At 47.3% G+C, this 18,846-nt stretch overlaps 1 protein-coding gene across 2 annotated transcripts in view; it reads left to right on the top strand.

The window, feature by feature from the left end:
• Positions 1–18,846, top strand: part of LOC123749708 (uncharacterized) — a 201,199-nt gene that overhangs the window by 9,048 nt on the left and 173,305 nt on the right. Inside the window, exon 1 of one of the 2 annotated variants that reach the window (XM_069325767.1) lies at positions 498–1,471. The exons of the other annotated variant lie outside the window; for it this stretch is intronic. Coding sequence (XP_069181868.1) covers positions 1,436–1,471 — 36 coding nt within the window. The 5' untranslated portion in view covers positions 498–1,435. Of the gene's footprint in view, positions 1–497; positions 1,472–18,846 lie in introns of those variants that run through there. 2 annotated transcript variants of the gene reach the window in all.

Consider the following 18,846-nt stretch of genomic DNA (forward strand, 5'->3'; position numbering starts at 1 on the left):
GACTTCGTGGTTGTGTGTGTGTGGAGTGAGACTTCGTGGTTGTGTATGTGTGGAGTGAGACTTCGTGGTTGTGTATGTGTGGAGTGAGGTTGGTGGTTGTGTGTGTGTGGAGTGAGACTTCGTGGTTGTGTGCGTGTGTGGAGTGAGACTTCGTGGTTGTGTATGTGTGGAGTGAGACTTCGTGGTTGTGTGTGTGTGGAGTGAGGCTGGTGGTTGTGTGTGTGTGTGTGTGTGTGTGTGTGTGTGTGTGTGTGTGTGTGTGTGTGTGTGTGGAGTGAGGCTCGTGGTTGTGTGTGTGTGTGTGTGTGTGTGTGTGTGTGTGTGTGTGTGTGTGTGTGTGTGTGTGTGTGTGGAGTGTGGTTGTGTGTGTGGAGTGAGGCTCGTGGTTGTGTGTGTGGAGTAAGAAGAGTGGTGGTGGTGGTGGTGGTGGGTGCCTGGGCCCCAGCCCCGGTGTAGCGCCTTCCCTGTAACCTATTGATTCTGCCGTGTGTGGAGGGAGTGTCCACATTCCACTATCTCCCCACCATCTACTCCTGCCTCTCCTCTCTCTCTTTCTCTTCTCCCTGGATATCCATCAGTTGTAAAAATAGTTTTTAAGAAATTCCAGAATGGAGAAAAGTGTTGAAAATGAGATGACTTGAGTGGCGTGCGAGTGCGCAGGTCGACCTTCAACTTGCAGAGGGGGAGGACGGGCAGTCTAGGGTGCAGGGAAGTGAAACGTAGCCATGTGCGTGAGTTCTTGGTCTGGGCCCTCGAGTGGTGCTACAATGGCGGCAGTTACGGGCCTGGGGGCATGGAGGGCGTCGTGATAGTGGCGTGGGCGTGGTGTCGCGGTTGTCACGCTCGGCTCCCGGCATTTCCATCAGCTGACAGTCGTGGGCAGGTGTCTTAACTATAGTGCAGCGGACACGCTGCTGCCTATGGTCCGCTACTGTGTGTTCTGCCATGTTCACCACCGCCAGCTGTAGGGGATGCGGCGCCCGTGCTTCGCTCACCTCTCACGGGCTCTTCTCTAACTGTCTATCACGCTTGGCACTGTTCCTGAGGTAAACATGGCACTGTGATATAAAGCGCCGTCAGACGCTGTTGAGTGTGAAGGACTATGTCGCCGCGCAACTCTGGCTCACCAGGCCACGTTAAGCTGCCGGCACCCGCCTCCACTAACGCTCACCGCTGGAATATTTGTGCTCAACGTGAGGGAAAAAGGTGACTTTGTGTGCTATTGATCACTCTAGTCGCCGGTTGTTGCCACTGTGCCTTTAAAGCGTTTGTTATTGTTGCAACTACACTGTACCACATACCGACCAAATGGAAGGTAACATAACTTGTGCACATATCTTCTTGGTGTTAAATGAATCACTAGCAGTGTGAAGCAGTCATATAACCGGGTACAGCTACATCGAACACAAGCCAGGCGGACTATCGAACATTCGCCATGGATAAACTGCTGCAAAAACTCCGCCAGAATATGGTGAGTATTCCAGCGCCCTCTGCAACACACCCCCCTACCCCTCCAAATCCTCATATCCACATTATCCTTCACCTGCTCACTAGCTCTTGGCCCTCGTCAAGATTGATCATTCCTGAACGAAGCTTTCTTTGTTACCACAATGCACTCGCACAGATCTGTTCATTGCATCTTGCATATTTTGACGGTGTTGCGAGCGAGGGGAGACATGGCAGGAGTATAGGCTTACCAAGAGTAATAATACTCGAGAGATTACAGTCGAGGCAAAGGTACCAATTACCAAAGGTAATTGGTAAAGGTAACCACTACCAAAGGTACAAATTAATGTCCCACCTCCCGTCTTTTCAGTCAAAAACATTAACCTCTCAGCCGTCTGGAAATTTCCGAAGTCCGCCCTACGGAAATTAGCATTTGTCTTCAGTTTAATTTTTTGGTGTTTCAAGAGATTATTTTTTAGTAATGTTTGAACATGGGATATTTTCCTTTTAATCGCGTTCTATCACTTTGTTATTTCTGTCTTGAATATCCTGGTCAATATTTTCCTCACAATGACTACCCTGGTCAATAGCTTCATCACCAGGACCACCCTGATGGATACCGTCATCACCAGGACCACCCTGATGGATACCGTCATCACCAGGACCATCCTGATGGATACCGTCATCACCAGGACCATCCTCTGATGGATACCGTCATCACCAGGACCACCCTGATGGATACCGTCATCACCAGGACCATCCTGATGGATACCGTCATCACCAGGACCACCCTGATGGATATAATCATCACCAGGACCATCCTGATGGATATAATCATCACCAGGACCATCCTGATGGATACCATCATCACCAGGACCATCCTGATGGATACCGTCATCACCAGGACCATCCTGATGGATACCGTCATCACCAGGACCATCCTGATGGATACCGTCATCACCAGGACCATCCTGATGGATACCGTCATCACCAGGACCACCCTGATGGATACCATCATCACCAGGACCACCCTGATGGATACCGTCATCACCAGGACCATCCTGATGGATACCGTCATCACCAGGACCATCCTGATGGATACCGTCATCACCAGGACCACCCTGATGGATACCATCATCACCAGGACCATCCTGATGGATACCATCATCACCAGGACCATCCTGATGGATACCATCATCACCAGGACCATCCTGATGGATACCGTCATCACCAGGACCATCCTGATGGATACCGTCATCACCAGGACCACCCTGATGGATACCATCATCACCAGGACCATCCTGATGGATACCGTCATCACCAGGACCACCCTGATGGATACCATCATCACCAGGACCACCCTGATGGATACCGTCATCACCAGGACCACCCTGATGGATACCATCATCACCAGGACCATCCTGATGGATACTGTCATCACCAGGACCATCCTGATGGATACCGTCATCACCAGGACCACCCTGATGGATACCGTCATCACCAGGACCACCCTGATGGATATAGTCATCACCAGGACCACCCTGATGGATACCGTCATCACCAGGACCACCCTGATGGATACCGTCATCACCAGGACCACCCTGATGGATACCGTCATCACCAGGACCACCCTGATGGATACCGTCATCACCATACCGTCATCACCCTGATGGATACCGTCATCACCAGGACCACCCTGATCAAGCGGACTCTGTGGTCATGTCTCCAAAGGGTCCGCTTGTCAACTTGACACTAAACAGAGACCGGAAAGTCTTAACAAATATCATACGAAGGTAATTTAGCAGTGTGTGAGGGTTGTATGGGTGTGAAGTGCGGGGAACCAGCGAGGTGCTGACCCTGTTGAGCTAAATTGCATATTGAGGATATGTTCAAGAAGTATTTGAGGTGTCCTCGTACTGTTGCTTACGTCTGGCAATGTAATATACATCGTTTTTGTGATGTCAAAACTCGAATGGACGGGCTGGGTGTCCACAGATATCCATGACCACAGACATCCATGACAAATTATTGGCGAATGGTCTTTTGACTTAAGATCATTAGCTGTCTCATTCAGGCCACTTTATTCGTCCAAACATATGAAGATAAGGTAATTATAAAGAAATACAAGAAATGTATGATGTATATAAAGGCGAAACAGGTCTGCATCATAGAATAAAACAACTAGTTAGCAGGGTTACTGGACCCCAGCTGGACACTCTGCATTATTATGGAATTACTGGTAATAAGAGATGGCGTGTTGACAGTCTATATCGGGTCGATGTTTGAGCCCCGCTACAGTAGGCTGTGTTCACAATTTGATCCCCTGTTAATCCCGGAATCGAATGATGATGAAGAACTGATGACATTATACAGTGTTTCTAAAATTTCGTCTTTATATTCGTGTTGCTGTTGTATCTGTGTTCGTATAACATCTTCGGTATACATATTATACTAGGCAAGATAAATGTTTCTTATTTTGTGCTAGGCTATCCAATTTTCGTCAATGTAAGTTACCTCACACTTCAAAATTTATGATTTATATTCCATAAAATTCACATTAAGAATAATTACAATGAGTTCATTTGCAAAAATAACTGAAACATAACTTTTTCGTGAGCATTTATGCAAATAAACCAATCGGTAAATCCAAGGCGGTGTTGCGGGTGGTAAATCCTAACTCCATAACGTTACCCGCTCTAATCCCACTTGCAAATGGAGGCTTGTGTGCCATCTTTTGTTGGAAGTTGTTAAAGCTTTCTTTCTCCAGATGAATTACAATCTCGAGGTCTTCTGGTAGGAGCGTGATATGCTATATTTTTTGTACAATTTTATACCATTAACAGTGGAGATAGATAGGCATCTTTTGAAATATTTGTTTAAGGTTTATAGAGGGAGAGAGAGAGAGAGAGAGAGAGAGAGAGAGAGAGAGAGAGAGAGAGAGAGAGAGAGAGAGAGAGAGAGAGAGAGAGAGAGAGAGAAAGAGAGAGAGGGAGAGAGGGGGGGAGAGTGGGAGAGAGCTTGGGAAATAGAAGGGGAGGACCACCACTGTGGTGGGAGGTCTGGCGTCTGCATCAACATCCAATTAAGTGTGGTAAAAGAGCTTGTGTCATCTCTTGATGGGCTGTCAGGTAGTTGGATCCCCGACCTGTTTGTCCTGCAGCCTGCCTGCAGCCTGCCGACCTGACCAGCAGCGGACTTGTGTCTTTTGTAGCCTGCTTGCCCACGTGTGGTGCAGCCTATCCTGCACGCCTTCCCTAGAGCCCTGTCCTCCTTGCCTGTTGTACAGCCTAACCTAACCTAACTTGGGTTGCCATGCAGTTTGCCAGCATGACATTTCATCAGACTTTTCTCTCTACAACCAGTAACTGATTAAGCATATTATGCTTAAGGATGTGATTTATTCCATATTTGTATGTGTGATCTATTTCTTATGTTTATAAGGTGGGAAAGATAGTGCATGGGCTGCTAGTCATCCGGATTACGACTACGACCTGCTTTTGGATGACATCATGTAGCCTACTATCTTTGTAACGCTTCTCTCTATTACGTGAAGCAAAAGAAACATCTTCAATTCCTTTTCTGGCTGTTCCCAGCACTTATAGGCTGCTCTTAACATTCACGCACCCATGCGTCGAATATTCTCATCCATGCGTCGCATATTCTCATCCATGCGTCGCATATTCTCATCCATGCGTCGCATATTCCCACCCATGCGTCGGATTTTCACTTCCATGCGTCATGTCCATACGCGCATGCGTCATATTAAAAAACCATGCATGCTCGTACGAGCATAAATACCTGTGTACATCAATACATGTGTTCACATATATCCTAAAGGGCATCATATATAAATACATAGGCCTTCATATATACCGTCACATACACATATATATTCGTCCTACATAGCTTAACTCTCTCGTTTGCATAAAAAATAATAATTATTATTAATTTTGTTCAGTTGTTGTTTAAGATTCGCTACCTGGCACAAAAAGTTCCTGGCAGCACGGGCTATGGTGAGCCCGTAGTAATTTGTTCAGTTAATGTTATTCGTGTGGTGTTAATCTGGTATAGGCTCTCAGTAGACTGTCGCTGTATATGCTAATTATTTAAATAACTCATCATTGTTGTAACTTGCTCAGCTTTTACGAGGTTATTTACGAGGCACTAAGTCGTTAGTGGTAAGAGCTGAGTGCTTTCTCCTGATCATTACCTTACCTCAGGGAGGGGGGGGGGGGGTAGAAATAGCCTAAGGTACTCTATCCCTTTGAGATGTATTTATTTCTTGTCTCAATAAACATACTTGAACTTAACCTCAGCTTTTAGGAACGTTGGCGAGGCTGGTATGTGTACTTGTGTAACCCTTTTCCACTACCACTAACAGTGTGTATAATGTAGGTACAATGTGTAGGATGCACGGGGGAGACATCTCCCGTCACGCAGGGTGCAGTCGCACCTCCACAGGTCTCCAGTGTCAGCTCTTGATATTGGTAATGGCTCAAAAGGGCCACCACTTACGGGCTATTCATGCCCGTGCCACCTTTTGGGTGGCTTAATCTTCATCAATCTGTAGGATGTGTGGACTGAAGATGAGGCTTTACAAACCTCTGGGAGATGGTTGAGCTTCGCATGTGTCACTCCTGCTATAGAGACATCTGGGCTCTCTCGCCTAACACAATGCGTTTTTTTTCACGGAATGAACTAATCCGCTAAAAATGCGACGTACTAGTGAAAATTTAAAGCGTTGTAAAAATCGACGTTTTCTACCCATCAGCCTCTATAGATTGGGTGGTTTGTTTGGGTTTGTATGTTTCTGGTTAGGGTAAACTGTTGTGTTCTCCGGAGTGCTAGAGCCAGAGAAGGTGTGGGTGTTCTCTGGAGACCAATTCGACTCCTTGAGAGCCTCGTCAACCCTCGGCGTCTCGATTCCCTATGTCTTCCCATTACCAGCGGCCATATAAATATATTTATTTTCTGACGGAAACGGAATTCGCCCGCAAATTGAACCCTCCCAGGGGACCGTTGACAAAGCCGTGGCATCTTTAAAGAGAGAGATATCACACCAACTGCTCTCTCTCTCTCTCTCTCTCTCTCTCTCTCTCTCTCTCTCTCTCTCTCTCTCTCTCTCTCTCTCTCTCTCTCACTCACTCACTCACTATTTTCTGCCACTTCTTATTTTTCTATTTCCCCCTTATTCCTTTTTATTATTTCCCTCATATTTTGCCACATCTCCACCCTACGATTCGCTCGTTCAGTCTATCTGTTTTTGACCACAAAAGAGGGAGTTAGTTTTTCAATGGGTTAGTTATGACGGTTGGTTGGGGGTCAGCTGCGGTCTAGCTATGTTGTCTTCATTTTCTCGTGGGTATAGCAGTGTATTTCAGACAAAAACGTACTTCTTCTGTAGCTAGAACGGGTATTTTTGGTCAGTGGTTATGGATTGTGGAGCGTTGACTCTTTCAGTGGGGCTGAGTCGCATTTAATATAAGTGGAGGCAGATCACGGAGACGTGGAGGCAGATTATAGTACAATGGAGACACTTTTCAGTGAAATACACATTATTTATCGCGAGTACACAATACTGTACGTGTTCCAGCGACTGGTCCGTACATTGATGTACGGACCAGTACATCAATGTACGGACCAGTATACCTTAGTTGTATCCCGTTTTCTGTCACCGGCTGAGGACGGGATGACGCGTCCAGCTTCTTGCCATTCACCCTGAGGCATCTGTGTGTATACTAGTGTGTATATATATACACATACGTACTTGGTTTGGGGTTTATATACACCAGATGGTGAGTATTTCAATATATGTACCGAGAGTTTATTATGGTTCATTGTAATTTTAGGGATGGAAGTACACTTGAAGATTAGACAAGGAATCTTGGGTAGAAGCATATATATATATATATATATATATATATATATATATATATATATATATATATATATATATATATATATATATATATATATATATATATAATATATATATCTCACCATAGGCTGCAACCCGCAGTTGCGAATTCCTAACAACTGCAGTTGCAAAATGTTCCACGTATCCAGCAGTTGCAAATATGTTATTATTGATAATTTAAATTAAAAGTTATAACGCCTATGGTGATTGTCTTCACCCGACGCACACAAATAAAGAATGTGAACCTGGACTGAAGAATATGCTATTCACGACCTGGCCTGCTGATGATATCAGACTCGTGGCTGGTGATATCAGACTTGTGGCTGGTGATATCAGACTCGTGGCTGGTGATATCAGACTTGTGGCTGGTGATATCAGACTCGTGGCTGGTGATATCAGACTTGTGGCTGGTGATATCAGACTTGTGGCTGGTGATATCAGACTCGTGGCTGGTGATATCAGACTCGTGGCTGGTGATATCAGACTTGTGGCTGGTGATATCAGACTTGTGGCTGGTGATATCAGACTCGTGACTGGTGATATCAGACTTGTGGCTGGTGATATCAGACTTGTGGCTGGTGATATCAGACTCGTGGCTGGTGATATCAGACTTGTGGCTGGTGATATCAGACTTGTGGCTGGTGATATCAGACTCGTGACTGGTGATATCAGAGCACTGGACGATCTTTGGTATGAAGCCTTATGCCTCTTTATGCTGGTGTGTGCCAGATGGCAAGTCTTGCAATAAGTATAGTGGCCATTACCGTTTCTGTACTACAAGGGCTTGCTTCAAGCATCAGGCACTGTAGAGACATTCTTCAGCAGTGAGGTCGGGATCAGTTTTGTTTATTAAACAACAGTATTGTTATACAACAGCGAGTATCAATACGACCTAAACACGTAGTGGTGGGTAACGTACGTCAGACCCGGCCTGGTTTACAAAGTCCACCCACATACAGGGAACACCCGCAAGAGAATAATGCTGCTTGCGCTCTGCCTGTCTCTCCTGGAAGTACTACAATGAGGAGGAACCTTGCAAAGGTCTCGCTGGGAAAATTTGTACACACTGAAGCCTATAGAGATGTGGCAGCTACAGGTAGTTCAAGTTCAAGTATGCTTATTGAGACAAGAAAAAATACATCTCAAAGGGATAGCTTAGGCTATTTCTACCCCTCTTATTATTATTAACATCTTTATTGACAAAATTAATTACAATTTTGCCTAATCTGAGGATTTTGATAGTCTTATTAAATTGAGGTTAATGGTAGTATTCACTGTCACGCAGGACAGAGGGTCATACATAAGACAGTAGGTCTAAACTGTAGGCTGAAGCACATATATATCATGGTTACAATCAATGTTTTAATGTGTGGATATGTGAAAACAACTTTCTATTGTGCACTGCCACACAAGGGCAGGGATGGGTTCATCGCTTGTCGAGGAAAATCAATTCACTCCAAAAGAGAGCGCCGCGTTTAACCAGGGCTCGGCGGTCTCGGGTATAGTAGTCTCAACACGGGTAACTTTTCCCTTGACAAAGCTTAACACATGCAGGCGAGGAGTCACAATAACGTGGCTAAAGTATGTTGACCAGACCACACACTAGAACGTGAAGGGACGACGACGTTTCGGTCCGTCCTGGACCATTCTCCAGTTGACTTGAGAATGGTCCAGGACGGACCGAAACGTCGTCATCCCTTCACTTTCTAGTGTGTGGTTTGGTCAGCAAGCTTATCACATGGTCTTACTATTGTGCAGAGTTACCCATGAGAGCTGCTATGCGTAAGTGGGCGCCTGACAGCTGGGTGGACAGCGCTTCGGATTCGTAGTCCTGAGGTTCCGGGTTCGCCCTCCCGGTGGAGGCGGAGACAAATGGGTAAAATATTTCTTTCACCCTGATGCCCCTGTTGCCTAGCAGTAAATAGGTACCTGGGAGTTAGACAGCTGCTACGGGCTGCTTCCTGGGGGGTGTGTAACAAAAAGGAGGCCTGGTCGAGGACCGGGCCGCGGGGACGCTAAGCCCCGAAATCATCTCAAGATATGACGGTATCTAGCAGGATCTAAGAGGTACGACACCGGAAGTTTGCACAATATATTTAATTTCCATATGCATATCTATGCAACCGCCTCCTCCCCCCCCCTCGTCTTCTCTCTCTCTCTCTCTCTCTCTCTCTCTCTCTCTCTCTCTCTCTCTCTCTCTCTCTCTCTCTCCCTCCCTGCCTTGCTCAAGCAGAAGACCTACTGCCTGGTGCCTGCCCTACACCCTGGTGCCTGCCCTACACCCTGGTGCCTGCCCTACACCCTGGTGCCTGCCCTACACCCCGGTGCCTGCCCTACACCCCGGTGCCTGCCCTACACCCCGGTGCCTGCCCTACACCCCTGGTGCCTGCCCTACACCCCGGTGCCTGCCCTACACCCCCGGTGCCTGCCCTACACCCTGGTGCCGGCCCTACACCCGCCAGACTGTGGGTGTAGGAGGGAGGCCAGCCGGCGACAACACCACTCCCCTCCCCCGGCCAGTTATCACCCCCACGCAAGTGTCCACGCCGCCTCACACGGCCGTACCAGACATACAACGCGCATTAGTGCTTTAATGTACTCATTAGTTTTTGCCCCAGTGTGTTTTCATGACTTTTTAAGGCCCGGTCAGTGATGTATTCACAGCAATAACTACACCAATGCTAATGGACGCCATTAATTTAGCGAGGTGGCGCTGGGTCAGACTCGTCGACGCCTCTCCTTGTTGGAACGTTTAAAATGGGTTTGTTTTATGAGTATTTCTTTAAGGCTATGGGCACGGCATTATTCATTATTGATAGTTTTACACATGCCACACATTATGACGCAGGAACATTTCTCGACCTTCGCTGACAAGTCGTGACTCTGTAAATGCTTCACCCACTTACTGCAAATACATTTACCAACAGAACCTAAACACCTAACTTATGCCTAAATATGTAACATTATACTAATATATAATAAGAAAAATCATTTATATTTGAGAAAATTCCTATTTAGAATGAACAGCATGTTTAAATTGATGAATTCGTCTCCGAGGTCGGCCGCTGGATGGAATTAACAAGAAGTGAAACAATGCATATGTTTGCAACTAGGCTGGGCCCAGACCTACGTGCAGTGGTGCGCTGTTTGAGGAAATCTCGAGGGAATTGAACATGATCCTAGGAAAAAAAAGGGAAAGTATATATGATGTAAAAATACATAAGATAAGAGTGGGCAGAATGCATATTTTTGGATTGCCAGAAAGCCCTTGACACAATACGAGACCAGTGCACAAGTTGGATAAACAGGCATGAGTGACATGGAAGCTGTACAATTAAATACGGGAATACTTTAGAGGACAGTTATCTTGAGGTTATCTTGAGATGATTTCGGGGCTTTAGTGTCCCTGCGGCCCGGTCCTCGACCAGGCCTCCACCCCCAGGAAGCAGCCCGTGACAACTGACTAACACCCAGGTACCTATTTTACTGCTAGGTAACAAGGGCAAAGGGTGAAAGAAACTCTGCCCATTGTTTCTCGCCGGCGCCTGGGATCAAACCCGGGACCACAGGATCACAAGTCCAGCGTGCTGTCCGCTCGGCCGACCGGCTCCCAGTGAGAGGTGAGGTGAGAGGTGAGATCTCTCCAGCGGAGTTCCACATGGGTTCAGTTCGCGGACCCATCCTGTTATTTATGTATGTAAATGATCTTCCAGAGGGAATAGACTCATTCCTCTCAATGTTTGCTGATAATGCAAAAGTTACGAGGAAGACAGCAAAACGCTCCAAATTTACATGGATAAATTGAAGGAATGGTCCAACAAATGACTATTAGAATTTAACTTGAGTAAATGTAAAGTAATGAAACTAAGTGTAGGGAGCAAGAGGCTGGACACAAGGTATCAAATGAGAGATTAAATCCTTGCTGAAACTGACAAGAGAAGGTTCGGATCTGGGAGTTGATATCACACCGAACTTTCATGCACCTGAAGCCCACATCAAAAGGATATCATTAACGGTGTATGCGAGATTGGCTATAACATAAGAACTGCCTTTAGAAACTTGTGTAAAGAATCATTGAGAACCTTGTATATCACATATGTCAGACCAATCCTGGAATATGCAGCCCCAGCCTGGAGTCCATACTTAAACACAAGGCGAAGTTGGAAAAGGCTCAAAGTTATGCCACCAGACTAGTCCTACGATGTATGAGTTATGGGTAAAGGCTGCACGAATTGAACCTCACGTCGCTGGAAGACAGAAGAATTAGGGAAAGAACCGTCAATAATTTCAAAGCATTATATGACAAAGAGTGCTGGGAAGACGGGACACCACGAGCGTAGCTCTCATCCTGTAACTACACTGAGGTAATTACACTTAGGTAATTACAAAAATTACATATAAAGTTCTCAGAGGAATTGACAGGGTAGACAAAGACAGGCTATTTAGCACGGGTGGTATTCGCACAAAGGGACACAGGTGGAAACTGAGTCCCCAAACGAGCCACAGAGAATTATAAATAATTTGTTGAGTGTCCCAGTAGTTAGCAAATCGATTGCACTAAGAAGCGAGTGGTTGAAGCAGACTCTATACACAGTTTCAAATTTATAATAATTTGTATATGTATAAATGTATATATTATAGAACCTCTCACGACTCAGGAACTTGTACACAAGTTGACTGACAGTTGAGAAGCGGGACCAAAGAGCCTCAAACACAGAGCCTTGGAGTCCGCAGGCTTGTGAAGTGTGTCACGTACCGCCCTCTGACACGCACGTGTCTGGTACGGGTGCCCACAAGCACGTGTCTGGTACGGGTGCCCACACGCACGTGTCTGGCACGGGTGCCCACACGCACGTGTCTGGCACGGGTGCCCACACGCACGTGTCTGGCACGGGTGCCCACACGCACGTGTCTGGCACGGGTGCCCACACGCACGTGTCTGGTACGGGTGCCCACACGCACGTGTCTGGCACGGGTGCCCACACGCACGTGTCTGGCACGGGTGCCCACACGCACCAACACAACACGCTGAGACATGAGACGAGTCACGGGTGGGAGAATGGGACCAACCCAACTGTTGTTGAAGCACGCGACGTGGGACAGGTGACGCTGTGTTGGGTTGGAAGGGGAGGCCAGGGAAGGGGGCAGAAGGGGAGGCCAGGGGAGGGGCAGAAGGGGAGGCGAGGGGAGAAGGTGAGGGGAGCACGACAAAGAAAGCGGGGAGGGGGTCTGGAGGTAGTCTACTTGCCAATATTACTTACACTTGGGTAAATTGCCCTTTGTCTTTTTCCCTTCGTGTGTACTTGTGCTGACCTATGCCTGCAGGGAGGGGGGCTTTAGCTCTTGGGCCCCCTAGTCTTATAGCTGTTGTAACTGGTGCATTTATTCCTTCTTCCGTTCAGGGGCTCTCTTGATCTGGCTTTTGAAGACGTAAGTTTAGCTCCTTATATCTGCCATAGTCTGGAATAGACCGTCTCGGTCCACATGGTCTTTTACCTCAGTATCTTGTAAGTGTGATAAACAAATTAGGATCAGAGGAGATATTAACATCTCTTATCTGGCTCCAGTCTCGTAGGCACCCTCTGAACTTTCTCAGTATTCTTCTTGTGCTTCATAAGGTAAGGATAACATGCTGTTGCTGCATATTACAGAACTGGGCTGTTGTAGGTTGTTAGTTACTCCACTTGCCGGTACAATACCCTCTCGTTATACCAGCATACTTCTCAATCTTTTATGCTAACATTGTAGAGGGGATGATATTAAAGGCTTTTTGTTACTCAAGTTCACGTAGTCGTCGCTCGTGTGTGGTGGTGAGAGTCGTACGGCTGTCAGGTTCTTCGGGCACTACTTCTACCCATTCTAAGTCCAGGTTGTCTGTTCTTTACCAAGCTCTAATATTCAGATGTTTTACAGTCCTCTACCTTTGTTCAAAGGAACTACACTCCTGGAGTTCCTTTGACTCCATGCCACCACACTTCCCTCCCTGCCACCACCCTCATCACCCTGCCACCACTCATCACCCTGCCACCACTCATCACCCTGCCACTACTCATCACCCTGCCACTACTCATCACCCTGCCACTACTCATCACCCTGCCACTACTCATCACCCTGCCACTACTCATCACCCTGCCACCACTCATCACCCTGCCACTACTCATCACCCTGCCACTACTCATCACCCTGCCACTACTCATCACCCTGCCACTACTCATCACCCTGCCACTACTCATCACCCTGCCACTACTCATCACCCTGCCACTACTCATCACCCTGCCAACACTCATCACCCTGCCACCACTCATCACCCTGCCACTACTCATCACCCTGCCACTACTCATCACCCTGCCACCACTCATCACCCTGCCACCACTCATCACCCTGCCACCACTCATCACCCTGCCACCACTCATCACCCTGCCACTACTCATCACCCTGCCACCACTCATCACCCTGCCACCACCCTCATCACCCTGCCACCACTCATCACCCTGCCACCACCCTCATCACCCTGCCACCACTCATCACCCTGCCACCACTCATCACCCTGCCACTACTCATCACCCTGCCACTACTCATCACCCTGCCACCACTCATCACCCTGCCACTACTCATCACCCTGCCACTACTCATCACCCTGCCACTACTCATCACCCTGCCACCACACTCATCACCCTGCCACTACTCATCACCCTGCCACCACTCATCACCCTGCCACCACACTCATCACCCTGCCACCACACTCATCACCCTGCCACTACTCATCACCCTGCCACCACACTCATCACCCTGCCACTATTCATCACCCTGCCACTATTCATCACCCTGCCACTGCTCATCACCCTGCCACCACACTCATCACCCTGCCACCACACTCATCACCCTGCCACCACACTCATCACCCTGCCACTATTCATCACCCTGCCACTACTCATCACCCTGCCACCACACTCATCACCCTGCCACCACTCATCACCCTGCCACCACACTCATCACCCTGCCACCACACTCATCACCCTGCCACCACACTCATCACCCTGCCACCACACTCATCACCCTGCCACTACTCATCACCCTGCCACCACACTCATCACCCTGCCACTACTCATCACCCTGCCACCACACTCATCACCCTGCCACCACTCATCACCCTGCCACCACACTCATCACCCTGCCACTACTCATCACCCTGCCACCACACTCATCACCCTGCCACTATTCATCACCCTGCCACTATTCATCACCCTGCCACTGCTCATCACCCTGCCACCACTCATCACCCTGCCAACACTCATCACCCTGCCACTACTCATCACCCTGCCACTACTCACCACCCTGCCACTACTCATCACCCTGCCACTACTCATCACCCTGCCACCACACTCATCACCCTGCCACCACACTCATCACCCTGCCACCACCACACTCCAGCAAGGAAGCCACCGTCAATCAATAGGTTGACCATGACCACTGAGTTCTGTCACTACAGTACCTCGTACACCGCCATTGTACCTCGTCCACGGCTTTGGTACCTCATACACTACCGTGGTACCTCATACACTACCGTGGTACCTCACACACTACCGTGGTACCTCACACACTACCGTGGTACCTCACACACTACCGTGGTACCTCATACACTACCGTGGTACCTCACACACTACCGTGGTACCTCACACACTACCGTGGTACCTCACACACTACCGTGGTACCTCACACACTACCGTGGTACCTCACACACTACCGTGGTACCTCACACACTACCGTGGTACCTCACACACTACCGTGGTACCTCACACACTACCGTGGTACCTCACACACTACCGTGGTACCTCATACACTACCGTGGTACCTCACACACTACCGTGGTACCTCACACACTACCGTGGTACCTCACACGCTACCGTGGTACCTCACACGCTACCGTGGTACCTCACACACTACCGTGGTACCTCACACACTACCGTGGTACCTCACACACTACCGTGGTACCTCACACACTACCGTGGTACCTCACACACTACCGTGGTACCTCATACACTACCGTGGTACCTCACACACTACCGTGGTACCTCATACACTACCGTGGTAGTGTGCAAGACTCCGGGTCAGCCCCATCTGGACGGCCATATCAGTCTTCAAAAGAACATTGCTGCTTTGGAGTAAGTTCAACACAATGACAAAAGTCATCCCAGAACGTAAATGAATGTAAATGAAAAAAACAAATGGGAAAAAGTCAGCAGGAATAATGGCCTTTGACGAGCAGCAGGCTTTCTGTCCCCCCTGTTGGGGTCAGTAGTGAGATAGCGATCCATAGGTAAATTCAGGTAAAATCCAAACACTGCCATGGTACCGCCATTGGGAATGTGATATCATACATGATAAAGGATACCTGGACGGCCGACCACTCGTCTCTCAAGTAATGCTTAAGACTTCAGTAATATATTGACCAGACCACACACTAGAAGGTGAAGGGACGACGACGACGTTTCGGTCCGTCCTGGACCATTCTCAAGTCGATTGTCAATGGTCCAGGACGGACCGAAACGTCGTCGTCCCTTCACCTTCTAGTGTGTGGTCTGGTCAACATACTTCAGCCACGTTATTGTGACTCATCGCCTGCATTCAGTAATATATCCCTAACTGGGCTCCCAATTTGTTTAGTTATCCCTTGACACATGTAGCGTCCTTCAGCAGTTCGCATAGTTAAGACTATGTTTGCAGCTGTCTGAAGGCAATTGCGCTTGTTAAAGCAGCAGTGGCTACAATAAAGGCCAAGATCGTTGAATGATTCAAAGAATATTGATTACGGGGGAAGTGTAGGCGCTCAGACCCGATTTGTTTGAGTTAACCATGCTTCGCTTTCCGTTTTCTTTCATGGACCAACATAGCCTAGTAAATTCTCTGGAATTTGGCCGAGTGTGTGTATTTTTTCGTATTAACTGCATATACCAGTAGTATAACTCTGTATGTATATTAGTATTGTAGTGTATGTGTAGTAGTATAGCTGTAGCGTATGTGTAATGGTAAAAATGTATGTGTGAAGTATAATTGGATTTACCTATCGGTACGGGGGGAGTGAGGTCTATTCAACCAGCCATCTTGTACCCATTGGGATATAATCTATTGTGACATTTGAATTCCTCGTCGAATCTGGCCTTAAAGTTGTAAATAGCGGTGTCTTCCACAACCTCCTCTTTCAGTGTATCCCGCTTGTTGACCACCCGTACTGGCTACGAATATTTCCTTATCAACAAATCCACAGGAGCCGTGATGAGGGTTCGAACCTATACTCTGGGAGTTCCCAGGCACGCTCTAGTCAACTGCGCCATGACATGGTAAAAAAGAATTGCAACCTGGGGTATACTACTGCACCCACTAGGCTTCCTGAGGCTTCCACTGAAGCCAAACCGGGAGGGTTCACACAATTCCACTATAATAATAATAATTTTTATTTAGGTAAAGGTACATACATAAAGAGATTTTACAAAGTTTGTTGGCTTTATAGATAGAGCTAGTACATACAATGCCTAAAGCCACTATTACGCAAAGCGTTTCGGGCAGACCTAATCAGACCTGTCGTCTATTCTGATTCGCTTGTGATGCACTATGCACTCTGGCATGCACTCTGACTCTGTCGTCTAGTAGTTCTACCTCTGACGCCCCTCATTCAACACCGACAAATCACTTTATTATCATATATCAATGAACAAATTGACAGGAGCCGTGAACAGTGGATTTATTCACTGATGCATCACGATAATGGGATTTCTCTGTGTATTTCCTTATACTTAAACTCATTTGCGGTTCCAGCTTCCACTTGTGTACTCTAGTCTGAGTACACATAAGCATAACTGGGTATATGTAGTAGCATAACAGTATATGTAGTTAATCCAGAGGATTAGCCAATCCTCTGGATTTCCTTGCCTAAGCTACGACAGATTCTGAACACGTATTCGTCTATTCTGATTCGCTCACGATCTATATTGTTGTTGTTATAGATTCAGCTGCTGGGAACAAAACGTTTCAAGTAGCACGGGCTATGGTGAGCCCGTGGTGGACTTACTTGGCACAGGAGCGGGGCTGTAACTTATCCAACGATCTGTGTTTCGAGCCTCTTTAAATATCCTCTGGGAGCCGGTCGGCCGAGTGGACAGCACGCTGGACTTGTGATCCTGTGGTCCCGGGTTCGATCCCGGGCGCCGGCGAGAAACAATGAGCAGAGTTTCTTTCACCCTATGCCCCTGTTACCTAGCAGTAAAATAGGTACCTGGGTGTTAGTCAGCTGTCACGGGCTGCTTCCTAGGGGTGGAGGCCTTGGTTGAGGACCGGGCCGCGGGGACACTAAAGCCCCGAAATCATCTCAAGATAACCTCAAGATAAATACATCACCCCAAACTGCAAAGCCAAATAATTCTCTACAGAACCTCAACACCTAACCCACTCCAGTCCTAATTGTAATTTTTTTTGGTTATAACAATTTATGTATCAAAATGCCGATTTTGAGTACACGGTACGTTAAAATATATGAATGCGTCTTGTTGGAGTGGGCCCCAGCTTGCAGGAGCAGGCTATGCAGACCCGCAGACCAGCAGACCAGCAGACCAGCAGACCACTCTTCATAGCCCGCAGACAGCTGGTCACTATTGTCGTTGTATATGGTATGTGTTTCCAGAGGTATGGTCAAATCATACACAGGATAGTTCGTCACCTTATTATATGTGTCAAAACCATCTATCTTGAGGTTATCTTGAGATGATTTCGGGGCTTTAGTGTCCCCGCGGCCCGGTCCTCGACCAGGCCTCCACCCCCAGGAAGCAGCCCGTGACAGCTGACTAACACCCAGGTACCTATTTACTGCTAGGTAACAGGGGCATAGGGTGAAAGAAACTCTGCCCATTGTTTCTCGCCGGCGCCTGGGATCGAACCCAGGACCACAGGATCACAAGTCCCGCGTGCTGTCCACTCGGCCGACCGGCTCCCTATATCTATATCATTATATCTATATCATTATATATCAGATCTATATCATTAGGCTAAAATAGATTCGGTTCGATTAGGTTAGCCTAGATTAAGTTTGATTAGATTAGGTTAACCTAGGCTTGATTTTGCTTAGGTTAAGTTAGGTAAGGTAGGTAGATTTTAAAATCCTTTGTCGAGCCATCGTGTGTTCTATGTGACTCCCATATGTAATATGTTAAGACTTAATACAATGGAAATCTTCTCTTATGTTCTGAGATCTGTCAAGGCTTGCTACTAGGTGAGTTGTGTGGCTAATTATTGACACTAAAGTGACGCTATTAATCCTTGTTAAAACGAGTTAAAGGTTAAGATTTATTCCTCGTTAGTATCAACTACAAATTAATGTCTGCTAAATTTAATACTTGGTGCAGATTAATGCCAGGTGCCACTATATCTAAGACCTGCCATCTAAGACCTACTATATAAGACCTTCCCTCTAAGACCTACTATCTAAGACCAAC

Source organism: Procambarus clarkii, chromosome 2 (assembly GCF_040958095.1).
Source record: "Procambarus clarkii isolate CNS0578487 chromosome 2, FALCON_Pclarkii_2.0, whole genome shotgun sequence".
NCBI classification, from domain to species: Eukaryota; Metazoa; Arthropoda; class Malacostraca; order Decapoda; family Cambaridae; genus Procambarus; species Procambarus clarkii.